The sequence below is a fragment of the Nansenia antarctica genome (assembly GCF_963989245.1).
Source record: "Nansenia antarctica genome assembly, chromosome: 5".
Classification (NCBI taxonomy): domain Eukaryota; kingdom Metazoa; phylum Chordata; class Actinopteri; order Argentiniformes; family Microstomatidae; genus Nansenia; species Nansenia antarctica.
In genome coordinates this window covers 62,621,305-62,640,299 of record NC_137690.1, presented here as the reverse complement: position 1 = coordinate 62,640,299, position 18,995 = coordinate 62,621,305, and the positions used below count along the sequence as shown (strand labels likewise).

Here is an 18,995-nt window from a genome sequence, read left to right as displayed (position 1 = left end):
CACAGCCTTGTGTCACACCCGCTCTTCTGCGTGCATTAACAAACAGAAAGAGTTAAGAGGCTTTGGTGCTCAAGGCCAGGCAGTGGACACGCTTCCGGGGGAGAGGCAGCTCACTTGCTTGGGATTAAAGTGGGATAGAGAGGGATTACACTCCTCTCCACCCTGGCTGACGCTCCATAGTAAAATCACTGACGCGTTCCCAGACATATCTAGGAGAAATCTTTCTGCAATAACTGTTACCGTACAGATGACAACAGACCATCTGGATCTCAAATATTAAGGGTTGACATCAGAGGGACTTGAATCGGAGGAGGCCACAGAGGTAAGGACTCGTGATTGAATATTACAGTAAGTGTTTTGGATTTGGCCTAGACTAGAGCAATCCTCACTTGGAATGCCATTGATGGGGATCGTGCTCTTTTCCCTTTTGGAGGAATTTCCCCATGTTTACTCCCTTATATATCCATTGCTTTCTTTGAGAATTGTTTTGAAGATGTTATACTACCGTTGTCAGTACCTCTTCCAAAGTCATGTCGGCGGTCATAACTGTCAGAGGGTTGTGTCGTACGGATTTAGAGGAGGCTGGAGAGCAGTCGTTATGTAAGGATCACACCCCGGCTCTTGTGTGTCATTGACTCTTGACCTAATTCACCACAGGGGGTTTTACGCTTAAGTGTTAAGATTGTTTTCACTTAGAGAAGGTGAAGTCCATCCTAATAGAAGTTATGACCATATAGTATGAGATGATAAGGACCATCAACAGTGTTTTTCGTGACAGTTTACAGTTTGCAGTTGACAGTTTTGTCTGCAATATTGTCTTGAATCTTGTAAGACGATCAATCAGCTTCTTTTTTTTTATTGCAGAATGCTAGTTTTAGCTTGCCTTTCTCTCGGTAAACCTTTTCTCTTTGCCAGGTTTTGAAGGTTATTTACGTGTCTTCTGTGGGTCAGTGTTGAGAACACCATGAGGCAGGCTGTGGAGGCACAGGTGGTGATGTCCCCTGCGCTGGGCGACCACGGTCAGTTGGAAAAGCACTTCGCTCAGTCACCTATAATGCACTTCTCCCTCCTATACAGTACATTGTGGTAATCCTACGGTATGTGTATGTGTTGTCCAGGCCTGCGCAAGATCCTGGCTGATGTGGTGCAGGAGGTGAAGCAGTCCATCGATAACGACATCAACGGAGCAGACATCTTATACAGTCTCCTCAATGCCCCCTGGCTCCAGTCACTGCTCAAGGTGAGGTCAGGAAGACCCACGTCTTCTATCCATGTAGTCTGGAACAACCCATGTAGTCTGAAATACAGTAGGCTTTCCAAAGGAGTTTATTTGAGTTGTATTTCAGTAATTCACTCCATTCTTTGTCTTCTTTGGTCAGAGTACCTTCTGGAATCTTAGGTTAGGGTCTTGGTTTTGTGGAATGAGAGAGAAGGGATGTGTAGTCTGTGAGTGAATCATGTATTTGACATGGTTATGTCCAGGGAAATCTCCTCGTCCTAGTGGGCATACCTTTGCTGGTTTCAGAGCTCAATCTCTGCTTTCGCTCTCTCTTTCTCTTGTCCCCCCACAGGTGTATGAGTGTCTGCAGCAGCAGCACAAGGAACCTGCCCCACCATGCTTAACATGCGCAACTGGAGTCTCCCAGCAGGTAGGGCACATTCTCACCAAGTTAAGAGTATTTCCTTATTGTGTCTTTGGCTCGTCAGAGGCCCAGTGACAGGTGGTTGTCCTGCCATGTATGTCCACTGCTGTGTTCTAATGTCCAACCGTCTCCTTGCGTCTGTTTCCAGATTATAGCTGACCTGAGAACAGTGGCGGATCCCTCTGCTGAGGCTAGGGAGCTCTACGGTCTGCTCAGAGCCCCCCATTTCCTGGTAAGGGATGGGCCAGCGACACATATCGCACACCTCATGCCAATGACTCCCCCCCGACATCAGGAACATTGATTCAATCTCCTCATTCAAAACTCACCTCAAAACTCACTTGTTTACGCAGGCGTATCCCCTAGCTAGCTATGTTTATACTGTATATTTCTCTGTATTTAGAATTTTGTAACTGTTTTACTGTTGTACGGCGACCTTGAGTACCATGAAAGGCGCCGTATAAAATAAATGTATTATTATTATTATTATTATTATTATTACTTACTGTATGTGCTCATCAGAGCATTTTGTGTTGTGTTGTGTGTGTTGAAGATGCCCGTATTTTCTGATCCTTTCCAGGCTCTTCTCTCGGCTCATGATACGGTGGCCAAGAAGGACTATGATCCCGTGCTCCCACCCATCCCAGACAACCTGCCTGAGGACGAGGAGGCCATGAGGATAGTTTGTCTGGTTAAAAACAATCAGCCATTGGTGAGTCCTGGATCCTCAGCAAACCATACAAACCCAAAATGCCACTGTATGCCAACTTTACACCTGAATATTATGAATGTTTAGCTTTACATGCCAACTAGTATACTTGACGGATACAGGAATGCTTTCATACCTGTTGCTCCATGCAATTTTACAAAACTGTCATTTCACATGTTGTTTTTTTATTCTTATCAAGAACATCCTAAGAATAGAATAGTTTTAACGAAAGGGCAGATGTTGCCTTCACAATCTGTCATTTGTTAGATTGTTTATTTGTGTGACAGATGATTTTAATCAGAGTGATAGCCGACATGGTTTTAAGTTGATGATTGAAAATCCAGGACAACTTATGATTGGTGCCATGATGGATCTGTTTAGTATACTTCATGAGCCAAGCACATTCATCAGTCACTCAAATTTGACCCAGACATATTACGATGCAAACGCAAATGTCATGATAGCTTCAGTATGATGCAGAATGAAGCCCAGACACTCTGGGGGGGGGGGGGGTGCAGGGATGGGCAGTTATTGCAGTCCACTGTTCCCAGGCTGTGGAGGCCTCTGAGGGCCCAGAAGTAGCCCAGAAGTAACCCTGGCCCTGTCTCTCAGGGAGGGGGGATCCGTAGTCGCTGTGACACCCTGAGACGCATGACCCAGCAGAGGTTGATCCAGGGCGGGGCAGAGAGAGGTCGAGGTATGGGGGTCCGGGGCCAGCTGGGGCCCAGTGCAAGGAGAGGCAGTTACCCATCAACTGAGCTGCTATCTCCACCACCTCCGGCCAAGCCCTGCCCCTCTCCCCGCTATAAGCCTATGGGTAACTGTAGAATGTGCCAGAACAAAGCACTCTGGGAAGGAGGTCTAAATCGCTCTGCACCAGTCTGCAGCACTGTCCTACTTGGTAAGAACCGCAGTTCAAGATAACATGAAAACAACAAATGCGCAATACAGTGCAGTATAGTACAGTATACCATGCCTCAAATAGTCCAGTACATTACAATGCAACACAATTTAACTGCATGTTGATTAGAGTTAGTTAGTTAATATTTCAGTTGGTGTTTTGGAGGTCAGAGGTCTTTTTTAGATTGTCTTATTCAGGTTGTTTATTATTTCTAGTTTCTTGTTTACACTTCCAGCATTTCCTGGATCAATAACATATTTTTGCACCTCCAACCTTTCCCTTGACCTCAATCCCTCTATCTGTCTCTGGAGATAATGTGATAGGGGAGTTAGACGATAGAGAGGGTGGAGAGTCAGCCACCACTCTATCACCCCTTCCTCATTACACTCCCCCCCTCCAACCCTGGACTGTGACCCCTCCTTGCTTGCCTACATACTACTCCCCCATGAGCGACTACCACCAGCCAGACAGGCCTGCCAATATCCGGAGCTACAGACGTCGGGTCTGCACAGCGCCCCCCAGCCCTATGCAGCATCGGCAGGTGGAGGAGCTCCCTCGCAGCCTCCCTGTGGAGCTGGCCAAGCAGGAGAGCCTGGATGAGCTGAGGTCCACTGTGGCGCTGGCAGCCAGCTCTATGGAGCGCAGCACCAACGACGTCCGGCTGCTGGGCCAGAAGATGGCCACTGCCACCGAGCGCATGTCGGAGAGTGTCCAGGAGAATGCCCAAGCCCTGAGCTTGTTGGCCCAGGTAGTGGACAGACTGCAGATCATCATCACAGCCAACAAGGCTACAGACAATGTAGCCAGCAGCGACCAACCTGCCAATGCACCAGTTGAAAAACAGGAACATGCACCAGGCAATTCAAGAGGTCACAACAATTGGAACAAGGAACCCTGCCCACACCTTTTACAGCAATCCAAAGTCTCCCTCTCCTTCTCCTCCTTTTCCTCCTCCCCCTGCTCCTCCTCCTCCTCCTCCTCCTCCTCCTCCTCCTCTTCCTCCTCCTCCTCCCTCAGTGGTCCTGTGGATGGCCCAACCACGTCACACGGGACAATCTCTACATCCACCTTCTGCCGTAGGTCACCAAAGGCAGGGGTGAAGATCATGTCGCCTCACACATCTCCAAAAACATGTGTCGGGTTCCAGCCCCACCTTTCAAACGGAACATGCCCCAAACCACATGCCCCAAACCACAGCAAGACAGGCTGCCTCTCCAACCAGAGGAAGAAGAAGAAGAAGAAGAGGAAGAAGAAATAAGCCTGGACACTCTTGTCTCATCGTGAGACTTTCTATTGCTCTGCTTCACAGGGTGGTCCCCATAAGCCTCCCTTGATGAGTTCAGCTGCAAAAGGCATTTATGTTTCTTCTCTTATTTTCATCCTCATGTGTCATACCATTATGAGTCATGGTCATGTCTGCAGTTCCATATTCAACTGTCCACCTCTCACCTCTGTCTGCTTTTCTCTGGTGCCTGTAATGCCATCTCTAATCTTCACATTCTTTCCCATGTTAGGTATTAACACTTTTCTTTGGTGCCTATAATGCCATCTCTCATCTTCACATTCTTTCCCATGTTGATATAAGGTTTCTTTGTAGATAAAGAATGTAATTGTGGCCTTTTAATTCATGGTACCTTCATATCTTATCACACATTTCATATCCCATGACGCCTAACAGGCCACATGTCTTGTGACGAATATGGATGAATATTTTTGATATTTTATGATTGTGTAATGAGACTTTTCTTGGTTAAAAAAAAAAAAGAAAATAATGTCAATGTTCTGGGCTACTGGAGAATGTTCTAACCATGGATGCATGTCTCTGTCCCTCGTAGGGAGCTACAATAAAGAGGAATGAAAACACAGGAGAGATCTTTGTGGCACGGGTGATCCATGGAGGACTGGCAGACCTCAGTGGTGAGATTAATTGCCTCTCTTTCTCACTCTCTCTCTCTCTTTCTCTGTCTCTCTCTCTGTCTCTCTCATATCCCCACTATATTTATATACCCATTACCACTTTTTCATTTTCTCAGTCGCTCTCAGTCATCTCACCTTCTCCCTTTCATTTTGTATCATTAGCTATCCTGATTACATGTGTCCCCTCTGGATCTCATAACAAACATGTCTAGATGGGTAGGTGTATTGTATAACATGTATTTATTTTTGGGTGTGTTTTCTAGGTCTGCTGCATGCAGGAGACAGGATAATTGAGGTGAACGGTTACCCTGTGGATGGACTAGAGCCTGAGCAGGTTATACAGATTCTGGTAGGTTCTACCAGCAGGCTTCAGTGCATCAACCTCCACACATGAGCCTTAACCCTCTCTGGTGTGTTTAGATCTTTATTGACAAGTGTGTTTTTTTTTAACCCACAGGGCCGGTCCCAGGGCACCCTCATGTTCAAAGTAGTTCCCATCACAGATAGGCCAGTCAACCACCAAACTATGGTGAGTATGGCATGTTTAAGCTGGCAATGGATACTGTTAGCCCTGGTACTGTACCTGAGCACTCTTACCTAACCCTAACCCTCATAACCTCTCCTGAAAACTCATATTTGTAAGCTATTTTAACCCAACTATATGATAGCTTACCGTTAAGCAAGAGCATATTCAGGTGTTCACCATTGACATCCTTTAGCTTTGCCTACAGGAAATAGTTGGTTTTGGTCTTGTTAACATCTTCAGAGTTACAGAACAGTCAGCTTTTTTTTCTTGTGTCTTAGCTGTACGTGCGGACAATGGCAGACTACAGCCCCCAACAGGACCCGGCCATTCCCTGTGCTGATGCAGGGATGGGCTTCAAAAAGGGAGACGTGCTGGAGATTGTGGACCAGACAGACGCCCTCTGGTGGCAGGCCAAGAAACTGCCCATCACTACATCCTGTGCAGGCCTCATCCCCTCTAGCAACCTGCTAAGGAGGTGATATTCCAGGAGGACAATAGAGCTCCTCCATACAATAAAAACCAACACAAAGCAGTTGTGGTTCATATTAGTAGTGATACTGTATATGTAATAGACAAGAATAGAGTACGGTAGTTTGAGAAGGGCTTTTTCAATGATGATGTGACATCTTTCAGTGTTGTTGACCGTTGGTGAGTGGTTGTGTCATTGTTAATTCCCTCCCCATGACAGGAAACAGAGAGAGTTCTGGTGGTCTCAGCCTAACCAGCCTCACACCTGCAGCAAAACCTGTGAGTCTTAACGTTTACATCTGACCTATCTATTCTCCCTGCTCTTCATTTCTTTTAGACTAGATTTTAAGGATTCTAATACAGACCACTGTTACTAGTGAGTAAAATTATAGTGATAGTGTAGAATAGGGTGGCATAGTCAACAAACTGAATGTTATTGTACTGAGATACAGGTAACAAATGCGTTCACGATAGAAAACAAATCGTGCAGTTTGTTACGATTCATAACATGTGACTTGTCTGCGATGGTCTTTTACCCCCTGCTTATCCGAAGTGAGCACTGTGGATGAAGGTAAGAACTATGATATTTGTATGGTGCTAAATCAGTCCTCATGATGAGGCATAGCTGACTCTACTCTCATGTTCTATGTGACAATTTTCTCCTCCAGAAGAAGACCTGATTGCCATTGATGAGAAATGTGTCGAAGCTGGTAAGGATTTCTTTCACTTCCAGCATAATATTATTGTTGTATACATCTTTTATTGATTACTTTGTTGTCTCTTTTTCTCTGACAGATGAGGAGGCTTTTGAATCTGGTAGGTAAGTCTTTGTTGAGTCCTATTAAAGGACTTGTTGTTTCCACGTGTTCTTTGTTTGTACTTGTTGTTTGACTTGTTCTGACGTGTTGAGCTAGTGTTTCCACTCCCCAAGCATGTATTTATTCTGGAGGATGCTATACAAATATCACTCAACTGACACAAAGTGATTCTGTCTCCATCATCTGTGAATTCCATGTGAAATACAAGAGGAGCTAAGGGAAGGTGAGCGTGTGTGTGTGTGTGTGTGTGTGTGTGTGTGTGTGTGTATGTGTGTGTGTGTGTGTGTGTGGGGGGGGGGGGGGGTCTATGTGTCTTACATTTGTATGTCATTTATTTTGTCTACTCTCCTCTGAACTTAATTTGCATCTGATCCTGAAAAGATCTGAAATGATTCTTCTTCAAGCATTATGACTGCCTATGGCCCCTGGCCCGGGCAGAGATGACTTTCCTTGTGATGACTGATAAATAGATGATTCACTTACTTAGATGTATTCGTTGTAAATCGCTTTGGATAAAGGCGTCTGCTAAATGCCAATGTAAAATGTAATGTATATGATGTTAGAACCTGGTCTATTAGCATTCAATATTCACCAGATTATCTCTTTTGCTTCTAGAGGAGGGTGAATTCAGCAGTAACATCGAGGGACTCCATCTCGGTATGTCTCTGATGTGTGTGACACGGTGGCTGCTGGCAATGCATAAAAAGCCTTTTTGTCATCTGTTCTGTAGTCATGTCAACGGATGATGTGATTCTTTAAACGGTATATTGATTGACCCATTATTGGACTGACATTATTATCCTCCCTCCTGCAGCTGGGTTCAGACGAAGCCTGCGTTTGTGTCGGAGGCGGTCCCACACCACAACTCAACAGTCCTGCCAGACTCGCTGCAGTGACCCTCGCCACAGTTCCCCGGCCAGCCCCTATGAGGAGGTGGTCCGCTACCAGAGAAACCCACAAGACACAAACCGCCTCATCGCCCTCATAGGTACGACACCAACCAAGAACTCACTTCTTCTCATTCAGTATGTGCCAGTCAGGTTGTGTCTTTGTTTTTTTGCAGGGGTAGGCTGGTGGATGGAGATATGGGGAGGACAAGGCTCATTGTAATGGATGGAAAGGTATAAGGAATGGCATTAAACATATCAAACACATGTTTGATACCATTCCTCAATCCATTCTATCCATTACAATGAACCTGTCCTCTCCATTTCTTCATCCGCCAGCATCCATAGAAACTAGAACATCCATGAGTTATAATAGAGATGGTACGTATGGTAAGTATGTTCTGGCTTCCTCAGGTCCCTCTGGGGTTGGCGTGAATGAACTTCGGAGAAGATTGATTGAGATCAACCCAAAAACGTTTCAGGGGGCCGTGCCTCGTATGTACCTCTTCTTTTATGGCTCTGTTCATTGTGGACATTTAATCCGTTCCATTATTTAGATGTCTCCTGAGACATCTACTACCCCCCCCCCCCCTGTACTGTTTCCCCTGTGTAATAATGATAATAAAAAATATATTTTAAAAAGATCCTTCTTCTAACACAACGACTGCCAATGGCCCCTGGCTTGAGCATAGATTACTTTTTCCTGCTGTGACTGGTGGATAGATGATTCACTTACTTAGTCAAATGTATTTGTTGTAAATCACTATAGAATGCTAAATGGCATAGATGTAAAATGTAAATGAACATGATGTCTGAAATGAGACATTTTCCTTGTCTTCACCAGACACATCACGAGCACCTAAGAGTTTTGAGGAGTCTGGCAGAGAATATCACTTCGTCACCAGAGAGCTATTTGAAAACATGGTGTACAACAACAGGTACTGACTCCTCAGGTCACTTTCCTTTCCACAAACACATTTCATAAAATGGATGTGGACCACCTAAGCCAAGGCTTTTGTTTTAAAATAGGTTCTTGGAATATGGGGAGTACAAAGGTCAACTCTATGGCACCAGCCATGAAGCCGTTAAGGATGTTATGAGGAGCGGAAAGATCTGTGTCATCGACATCGAGCCACATGTGGGTTCTGCTGGCATCCTGGCTGGGTATAGAGGTAGTAGTTATTGTTATGTTAGCCCTGTATTAACTGTGATGACTTCACCTTTCAGGCCATCCAATCAGTAAGGACGCATGAACTCAAGGCCTACGTCGTCTATGTGAAACCAACCACACCAGAACGAATGAAGGAGACCAGACAGGATGCTCAGATCACCACCAGTTACTATGTCAACCGGCCTTTCAAAGTACGGACAAAAATGATTTGTTTTCCTTTCCTCTTTGTTTTTACCAGGAAGTCTCTTGAGATGTTAAATCTCTTTTTAAATAGTAACCTTCCAAGTTACTGACAAATCCAGATGGTTGAAAATAAATCTTCCCTCTCTCATTCCCACAGGAGGAAGACTTCCAGGAGATGGAGGAGGCTGCGAGGAAGATAGAGTCTCATTACTGCCAATTCTTTGATCATGTGCTTGTGAATGACGGATTGCAGAATTCCTGTGTGCAGCTCCTGACCGCTGTGAGAAAGGCACAGGATGAGCCACAGTGGGTACCTGCCAGCTGGATACGGCCCACAGAGGAATAAAGAGAGATAAGGAGAGGAGGGGACAAACACATGATGGGATGAGAAACAGACAGGGTGTTGCGGAAGAGAAAGTGGAGGACAAGTTCTGGAAAACATTTCGCTTTTTTCACATCGGAGACAGTGTTGATGGGTGTAGAGACTGAAAGAGATACGTCCTGCACTCGTTGAAACATTTTAATCCCCCAAAAAGTTAAATAGAGTTGGATTTTTCTGTGTTCATGATAGATTTGGGATTGTGTCTTTTGTGCTTCATAGGCCGGCTAAGAGAGAGGTTATGGGTTTAACCCCTCACTATTTGTTTACATGTAGAGCAAATTGTTGACGTTTTGGATTTGTTCCTTGTTTTCATGATTTTTTTTTTCATATTTCCTAATGAATGTCAATCCATGCCAAAACTAATTGCAAGTGTTCTAGATTTGCAGGAATACAACCACTGCATTTCGTGTGTGTGATTATCAGGCCCTCATAATTAAGCTTGATTTACTGTATGATTAATCCACGGTTTGTGTTTTTCAGCATTTGTTAGACATATTTGCTCAGCTCAATAAATACAATTATATAGAATAATTATACGACGGGATGTCCAGAGTGTTATTTATAAAGGAAAAACAGCATTGTGTTCGTACTGTTTGAACTTGTTTGTAAAAAAATATATCAGACAAGCACATTGAAAACTTTTATTGTGAAGGCCCTAACCCTAATCACCGGAAGTTCCTTTACAACCGATAGCAACTCACACGGTGTAAACAAGCTAGTGTAAACAACAGGCTGGCAACCGGCATGCAGACGTTACAGGCACACATCATTTCATCCAGTTAGTTAGCTATCTAGGTAGATATTATTCGGCTTTCTATTTTGAAAACCAAAAGCGATCATGGATACTGGAGAGTTAAAGGTAACGTTTGTTAATAGCAATTGCAATAGCCTAGATCTTAGTAGAGAAATCAAACAGGCTGCTGCAGTGTCCTTTGTGGCAATGCAGAATACCATTCATACCATATGAAAGATGGCAAATTATTCGACATGTTAATCTTATAACTGGACTTTTTCACTTCAATGTTTAGGCACAAAGCTCTCGACGGAGGGACCTGCCGCCTATCCCACAGGTACTGAATATAATGGTTAGAACAAAACAAAAATGTAGCATCACAGGAGATAAAGAGATTAAATAATGTGCCTAAGTGGGTCTGGTTTCTAGGACCGAGACATTAGACTAAAGACTATGGTCAGAATCAGATCATCTCTATTGAAAGTGCTTTCCAGTCAACTCCTCATTACACCAGTCACTATGGTTTTGTTTAATTAGCCTATTTCAGTTAATAGTTGACTTCACCTCCATATGCCTCAACAGCTTAAGTACAGTCTGGTTTAGGCCGATACATTGGTAATCCACTGCTTTGGCAGATGCATGTCTGCAGATTTAGCTCAGGATTAGGCAAGGCTGTGGCACATTACCTACATTCATTTGTGTTGATCTGTGTTATTTTACAGTTTTATGAAGTGTATATATATAATTTTTTGCCTTGTTATTTAACACAATGTAATGATCATTGATACATCAAGTGTAGCAAAACAGTACTCACCCACCATTAGACAATAAGATGTAATAACAAGGTAGTTGATAACATGTTGCCATTTCAGTCTTCTCTCCCTCTTTCCTCAAACTCATCCCTTACACACGCTCTCTCTCTATTCTAGCGTAGCCTGCGTGCACTGCCCCTCATGCCAAGGTGAGCCTGTCTGCCTGGGCGGAGTTGTTCAGTTACTGTTGGGACATAGCATTATTCATATCTGCAGAAATTTTGTTGTATGTAATCTCTTTCTCGTGTTCCCTTTTTCATGTGCAACATGTGGACAAATGAAGTCAAGACACTGGGGGTGAGTTTGAGTTCAATAAAGGGTGTCGTTCAGTCACCTTTTGAGTTTACATTATACAAGGTGTGTAAAAGCCGCAGCCTTTAACACACCGTGTTCTGTTCCTGTTCTATCGCCCATGTAGATGATGTGCTCGTGCCGAAAATCAAGAAGAAGAAGAATATAAAAAGGGAGGTGGATGCAGGTGTTGAAGAGGCAGAGGGTAGGTTTTTAAAGTGCATTGCACAGCATAATATGACAAATACCATAATAAGTGCAGCTCAAGTATTTTTGGATATTGTTTCTTACTGGTGTTCGACCCAGGGATGGAGATGGGTGGTGTTAACAGTCGCAGGCCGTCTGAGTGCAGGGAGCGACTAACACCTGAACCTCTGGACGGCCCACCACAGAGAAGGAAAAAGAAGAAGAAAGCACCAACCATAGGTAAACAAAGTGTTTCTATACAATAATAATAATAACTAGACAGCGACAATTCCTGTGGAAATTGTGAAGTGTGCTTGCCCCCCCCCCCCCCCCCGGGCCACTCCACTGCATCCTCGGTGAAGACCGCGTTCCTCTAGCTCACCCAGAGGCCAAGTTGTGGGGTTGTGAGTGAGTGTGTGTGTGTGTGTGTGTGTGTGTGTGCGTGTGTGTGCGTGTGCGCCTCTCTCTCTGTCTCCCTCTCGTTCTTACCCTACCTGCTGCTGTCGATCAGAGGGACACCTGTAAGAGTTAAGTGACAGTTGGTGGTTGCTACGGCAACGTGCTCTGACCAGACCTGCTTTTGTCTTTGGCCAGCTCTCAAACAAACGTCTGAAACGTAAAAACTATTCATGTTTGGGCTTATATGTTGATATTTGAAGTGACAGTAAGAGTTGCTCTACGTTTCCATATAAAGATTGTGAATATAGACATACAATTGTAGCCGTGGGAGCAGTTTGCAAAATGTGTACAAAAAGTTCAAAAACGTTTTCTGCTCACTCTGTTCTCAAAGTTCCGCCATTGAATTTCAATGGCGATTTCTCTCCACAAAAAGTCTGTGTGTGTGTCTGTGTGTGTGTGAGTGTGTGTATGTGTGTGTGTGTGTGTTTTGGTCACCACCCTGCCCCCCCCGGCGAAACCCGCGTGTCTTTACGTCACCCAGAGGCCGAGCTGTGGCGTTTTCAATATTGCCCAATTCATTGTCTATGGGATTTTTTGTCCGCTAAACAGGGCATTGTGGGTAAACCGTATGCCGTAACCTAAATTTAGCTATAATAATAAAATATATGTACAAGAACAATAAGTGCTGCTTGCTACTGCAAGCACACTTAATAATAACTTTTTATTTGTATAGCGCTTTTCCTGCAAATGTTGCAGCTCAAAGTGCTCGGGATGGGATGTACATGGTCAGCAACAATACTCAAATAGGCTGTGGCATTCAAGAGATGATTGACTGGTATTAACAGGCCCAAAATGTGCCAAGAAAACATTCCCCACAGCATTACACCACCTGAATGAATGATAAGGTCACTCCCCATCTTCCACCGTACGTAGACTGAAGACCTCCATCTCTTCAGGCTACACCTTAAAGCCCCTTTTCCATTACAGGGCCAGCCCGGGTCGACCCGGGCTGGCCTGCTTCTTTGGCGCTTTTCCATTTGTCGGCCCGGGTCGCCTCGGCTCGGTTCGGGTCGCTTCTTTAGCTACCCTTCTTAACCAGGAACCAAATTTAGACCCGGAACCTTTTTGCCAGGCTGCGTGTGACGTGTGACGCTGCACACCGTTGATTGGTCAATGGAAATCGTCATCCCATGTTCATAGATTTTTTCGCTAACCGCCATCTTTAAATACCACATTCGCTCTTGGAAAATGTCACTACAGTTTCTGTAATAGCTTATTAATAAAGATTCGAAAAATTATGCTGACCATTGTATTATCTTAGTTTAATGTCATTTCAATGCATCATAGAACTTTTATTTACAACAAGCATAACACAAAAATCGCTATTATGCACCGTCTTTGCCCGTGAATAACACCGGCTATGGAGGTGGTACAAACACAATACTCCTTTGCTAACTTCACCATCGGTATACGGTCATTTTGAGCCCTTAACCACCGCGCTGACACCCCGAGAAGTTATGCTTTTAACCGTAAACTCAATGAACCGGGAGTTCACTCGCTGCTGCTCGCAGCACCGCGCCTGCTGGTTCAAACTCCCTTTGACAGCGGGGGCAGAGAAACGTTTTACCAGGGAATTCGCTCCGCGCTGTGTCGACGGTGATAGGAGTGTAGGATCGACACCATTCAAATGGTTTTGGATTCCCTGTCCTCTCCCCTATCCGGACACGTTGGAATTGTTATCCTAACCCACGGTAAACCGAAGTTATTAACCCGCAAAGGGTGCCTCCGTTTACCGTCTTTGCCCGTGAATAACATCGGCTATGGAGGTGGTACAAACACAATACTCATTTGCTAACTTCACCATCGGTATACGGTCATTTTGAGCCCTTAACCACCGAGAAGATATGCAAACGTTGCAGCTCAAAGTGCTTTAATCATTATATAATCTTAATTTAATTATTTAGTAATTTAAAGGCAATATTAAAAATATGGGTTTTTAGTCTTAGTCATATCTCCTTATGAGCACTTTGAGCTGCAACGTTTGCAGGAAAAGCGCTATACAAATAAAAGTTGTTATTGTTATTATTATTATTATTATTATTATCATCATTATTATGAGGCTGGAGAGGCTGGGCTATAATATATAGTATTATCTTGCATTGCTGCTGCATATTCACCATCTAGCAGATACACTGATAGCACAAATGGACCTATCGCTAAGCCACGCCCCAAAATAGAAATTGTCCAATCATATCACAGCAAAAGTCACAACAGGCAGAAAACTTGGACGAACAACTCGCTAATATCTGATGGTGAAAAGCTTCTAGACTAAATATTCTTGTCATCTTAAAAAAAACTAAAAAACATACTTGCTGTAGTAAATCAGAAATCAGAAATTTGCCAACTCCCGCCATTGTAAGTCATTGAATGTCATTCAGTCACGGTCGGTCAGTCAGTCACTGTCAATGAAGCGTTGTTTGTTTGTCCGAGTTTTCAAAGGGGGCGTGGCTTAGCGATAGGTCCATTATATGATAACAAACGATAACCAGATCAGAAATTACTCTGTGGTAAATTATACCATAACCTTCCCAAATGACAACAGATAAAGATAAATGCTAATTTTACTGCTAGGTCAGAATTAAAGGTTAAAAATCAGTCAGTGTGATTGACAGGAGAGATGATCAGAGGGGCAGAGTTTTCACCACCATCATTAGTATTACCAGGGCTGAAGAATGGATAGAGTTTCTCAGTGAAGGTGCAGCCAGTGAAACAGTAGATCAGAGACCTGGCCTCCACATCATAAAAGGAGACCTGGCCCTCCTCATAATCCACAAACACCCCCACCTTCTGGGGCTTCTCTCTCAGGGACAGGAGGACAGCAGGGCGAGCGAATGCATAGTATTCATTTCCATTCCTCAACCCTACAGTCCAGTATCCATCCTCAGGCCTCAGTGTGATAGCCACCTTCCTGTTGATGGACTCTCTGGCCACTCCTACAGACCACCTAGTCTTCTCCTTCACCTCCACTTCATAGTAAAACCTCCCTGAGGGGAAACCCTCCTTTCCTAAAACACAGAGATTATCAGAAAACCTCTCTGTGTTATCAGGGACATTCTTTCTTGTGTCTCCACGTCTAACTTGTTTCCCGTCCTCAGACAGAATGACAATGGACTGTGCTGTATCAGGGTCCAGAGTCACGTCCACTGCATACTGCTGAATCATCTTCAGCTCAGCAGCATCACACAACTTCTTCACTTCACTCATAAGTGTGTCCCTCAGCTGAGACACCGCTCTCCTCACAGTCCCCACATAGAGATCACTGTGAACCCTGACCTCAGACCAGTCCTTGGTGTGTGGAGGGGTGGACAGGGAGGGGAAGCTCTGGAGGAGGTGGAGGTGGTCCTCAGTGTGTGAGAGCTGCTCCAGCTCAGTGCTTCTCCTCTTTAGCTCAGTGATTTCCTGCTCCAGCTCTTTAATCAGCCCTTCAGCCCGCCTCTCTGCTGCTTTCTGCTTCTCCTCGATCACGTCAAGGAGCTCAGCCTGGCTTCTCTTCATGGAGTCCACCAGAGCAGTGAAGACCTGTACTCTGTCTGCTTTCTCTCTCTGTGCATCTTTCTTGCTAAGATCTACTGAGTGTTTGATCTCTGAAACCTTCTGCAGTCGCTCCTGGATCATCTGCTGAACATCTGCCTCTGTCTTCCCCAGCTGAGCCTTCCTCTCTCCATACTCCTCCTCTATGGGGACGGTGTCGTGGGTCTCGTGGTCTTTCTCAGTGCAGAACTGACACACACACATCTGGTCAGTCCTACAGAACAGCTCCAGGAGTCTGTCGTGCTTCTTACACATCCTGTCTTCCAGGTTCTCCACAGGGTCGATCAGCTTGTGTCTCTTTAAGACTGCGACTCTCTGATGAGGCTCCAGGTGAGTCTCACAGTAAGATGTCTGACACACCAGGCAGGACTTCAGAGCCTTGAGCTTCGTCCCAGTGCAGATGTCACAGGACACTTCTCTAGGTTTGACAGGTGTGTCTGGGGCTGGGCTGCTGGTTGCCTTCACGTCAACTGACTTCCTAAACTGAGCGGCCATCTCAGAGATTAAAATATTGACAAAGAGATCTGGTCTCTTATCAAATGTTTTTTTACACATTGGACACTGACACAGGTCATTGCTGTCCCAGTACTTTCTGATGCAGGCCATGCAGAAGCTGTGTCCACATGGAGTAGAGACAGGGTCAGTGAACACATCCAGACAGACAGAACACAGGAACTGCTCCTCAGACAGGAGACTGCTGGATGAAGCCATATCTAGAGAGACCAGAGGTGACACCATAAAGCATTTCCTGGAATCAGTCAGATCTCGATAGTTTCAACGACGGAGCTGTCAAGACTGTCTTATGAGATTATACAGAGACCAATAATGATAAAATTATTCTACATCACATAGAAAATAGTCCTTCAACCAAATAAATACATTTTACATACTGAACTGTCTATAAAAAAACTGGTAGAGAGAGTGAACACAATAGTGTATCTTGACTTGTCATTGTAAGACTCTCAACTCACCTGTCTGTGATTCTGTGAGAGTGGGGACACTGTCTCTGTCCTTTATACTGTAGGTGTGATAGATGTCTCTGTCCTTTATACTGTAGGTGTGATGGGTGTCTGTTTGAGGACGATATCGAACAACTTTGAGAGAGTCTGCCCTCCTGCACGATACACTCTATGTCTCTAGTCTACACAGTTTAGTTTCATTTCAGCAAACTGACGTTGAGATGCTCCTCCCCTCCCAGTACAGCTCTCCTCCCTGGAACAGAGTTAACTCTTTACAGGCTGGTCTGTTTCTAACGTGTGGTTTTACAGATACGCTCTTCTTACCATGTTGATATCAGCTCTGATCTGAGGGATGTTTCATCAAAGTGTTTATGTGTAAGAGACTGAGGGCTGTCTGCCACTCTGACCCTGCTACACACACACACACACACACACACACACACACACACACACACACACACACACACACACACACACACACACACACACACACACACACACACACACACACACACACACACACACACACACACACACACACACAACATCATCATCATGTCAGTAACACCCCCACTAGCCCACTCCATTCATAACTGTACTTAGCAGTTTTTAAATTTGTAATAAAAATACCCTCTTCTTGACATGAACAGGTTATTTTATTATTTTGACCTTCAGTAAAGGTGATTGTTGAAGCTTTCCTTGCTTCTCCCTTTATTAGGAACACTATACTAATACTGGGTAGGGCCTCCCTTTATTAGGAACACTATACTAATACTGGGTAGGGTCTCCCTTTATTAGGAACACTATACTAATACTGGGTAGGGTCTCCCTTTATTAGGAACACTATACTAATACTGGGTAGGGTTTCCCTTTATTAGGAACACTATACTAATACTGGGTAGGACCTCCCTTTGCTCTCAAAACAGCCTCAATTCTTTGTGGCATTGATTCCACAAGATGATGGAAACATTCCTTTGAGATTCTCAAGATGATTGCATCACCCATTTCCTGCAGTTTTTCAGGTGAACTTCCAAGCTGTGAATCTAATTAATTAATTTTAATTTTGCCATTTAGCAGACGCTTTTATCCAAAGCGACTTACAATTACGAATTACAGGGACATTCCCCCTGGAGTAACTGAGGGCTAAGTGCCTTACCCAAGGGCACACTAGTAGTGGTGTGGCTTCAGGCGGGATTTGAACTCACAACCTTCCGATCACAAGTCCAACTCACTATCCACTAGACCACCACTCCCGTGGCAGATTATTAAGTGTGCTTGCACTGAGCAGCACTTATTGTTCTTGTACATATATTTTATTATTATAGCTAAATTTGCCCCGGCGTTGCTATTGTCCGGGGGAAGGTTACGGCATACAGTTCTCACACACTGAGGACCACCTCCACCTCCTCCAGAGCTTCCCCTCCCTGTCCACCCCTCCACACACCAAGGACTGGTCTGAGGTCAGGGTTCACAGTGATCTCTATGTGGGGACTGTGAGGAGAGCGGTGTCTCAGCTGAGGGAGACACTTATGAGTGAAGTTCTTTTGAATGCCATTTAGCCTACACTTTTATCCAAATTGACTTACATTGCAATGAGTGCATACATTTCAGTATATATGGTCCCAGTGGGTTTCTCTCTCTCTGTATAGCTCTTCAACCATCTTTGGACCCATATATTTAATTCAGTTTTACCATAACCCTTTACACAAGCCATAGTTATACTGTAGGAAACTCCAGAGCAGTACATAAATGGACCTTATTCCAAAGCGCTTTACAATGGCCTCTCATTCACACACAACAATGGCGGCAAGCTACCATGCAAGGCGCCGGCCCACTCATTGGGAGCAATATGGGGTTCAGTGTCTTGCCCAGGGACACCTTGACATGTGGCCAGCTGGGGTTCGAACCGCCGATCTGCCAACCTTGCGATCATTAGACACCGGCTCTACCTCCTGCGCCACAGCCGCCCCAGTACATAGACATTTAAGTTACATCATGTGTGTTTCAGATCTGGAAGACGACCACGCAGACCTGGTGAACGGGGATGGAATGGATCAGAACATAGATGGGGAAGAAATTACCAAAAAAAACAAGAAGAAGAAGTAAGGAGTTATGGAGTTATGGAGTCCTCATAACTTAAGAGTTTCTACCACATGTTATACTGTTATATTATCAGGGGTGCACATAACTTTTTGGGGCCAGTGCTCAGAGGAGCACCTAGGGATGCTGCTTGGTGCTCCCCGAGCTCGCGAGTCACGACCCGTCCCACAGGATGGATAAAAAAGGGATACATGGATATATTATTAGCAAAACGACATTTATTCATAAATAAAGATGAACGACCAAATTATTGTGTGCAAAACAAAAGAAACAAATGCAAAATCAAATGACTGCTCTTTAAGAATGAAAGTCTGTCCGA

The 18,995-nt window shown here is 44.6% G+C and overlaps 3 protein-coding genes across 3 annotated transcripts in view; 2 read left to right on the top strand and 1 right to left on the bottom strand.

The window, feature by feature from the left end:
* Positions 1-964: 964 nt before the first annotated feature.
* On the top strand, positions 965-9,569 carry mpp4b (MAGUK p55 scaffold protein 4b; the record flags this gene model as incomplete). Its single annotated transcript, XM_080531811.1, has 20 exons — positions 965-1,019; positions 1,119-1,240; positions 1,572-1,649; positions 1,792-1,875; positions 2,224-2,355; positions 5,089-5,170; positions 5,434-5,519; positions 5,628-5,699; positions 5,975-6,171; positions 6,385-6,443; positions 6,718-6,735; positions 6,833-6,874; positions 6,960-6,980; positions 7,598-7,639; positions 7,797-7,970; positions 8,284-8,364; positions 8,714-8,807; positions 8,899-9,007; positions 9,097-9,231; positions 9,381-9,569. The coding sequence occupies 20 exons, from the start codon at positions 965-967 to the stop codon at positions 9,567-9,569; spliced, it is 1,872 nt and encodes a 623-aa protein (XP_080387937.1).
* A 790-nt stretch (positions 9,570-10,359) lies between these two features.
* The window catches only part of tmem237b (transmembrane protein 237b), an 11,648-nt gene continuing 3,012 nt past the window's right edge, over positions 10,360-18,995 (top strand). The window contains exons 1-7 of the mRNA XM_080531810.1: positions 10,360-10,464; positions 10,634-10,675; positions 11,268-11,299; positions 11,434-11,447; positions 11,569-11,650; positions 11,704-11,867; positions 18,585-18,678. Coding sequence (XP_080387936.1) covers positions 10,444-10,464; positions 10,634-10,675; positions 11,268-11,299; positions 11,434-11,447; positions 11,569-11,650; positions 11,704-11,867; positions 18,585-18,678 — 449 coding nt within the window. The 5' untranslated portion in view covers positions 10,360-10,443. The remainder of the gene's footprint in view (positions 10,465-10,633; positions 10,676-11,267; positions 11,300-11,433; positions 11,448-11,568; positions 11,651-11,703; positions 11,868-18,584; positions 18,679-18,995) is intronic.
* Positions 14,505-16,328, bottom strand: LOC308158561 (E3 ubiquitin-protein ligase TRIM21-like; the record flags this gene model as incomplete). Its single annotated transcript, XM_080532205.1, has 1 exon — positions 14,505-16,328. The coding sequence occupies one exon, from the start codon at positions 16,326-16,328 to the stop codon at positions 14,679-14,681; it is 1,650 nt and encodes a 549-aa protein (XP_080388331.1). The 3' UTR covers positions 14,505-14,678.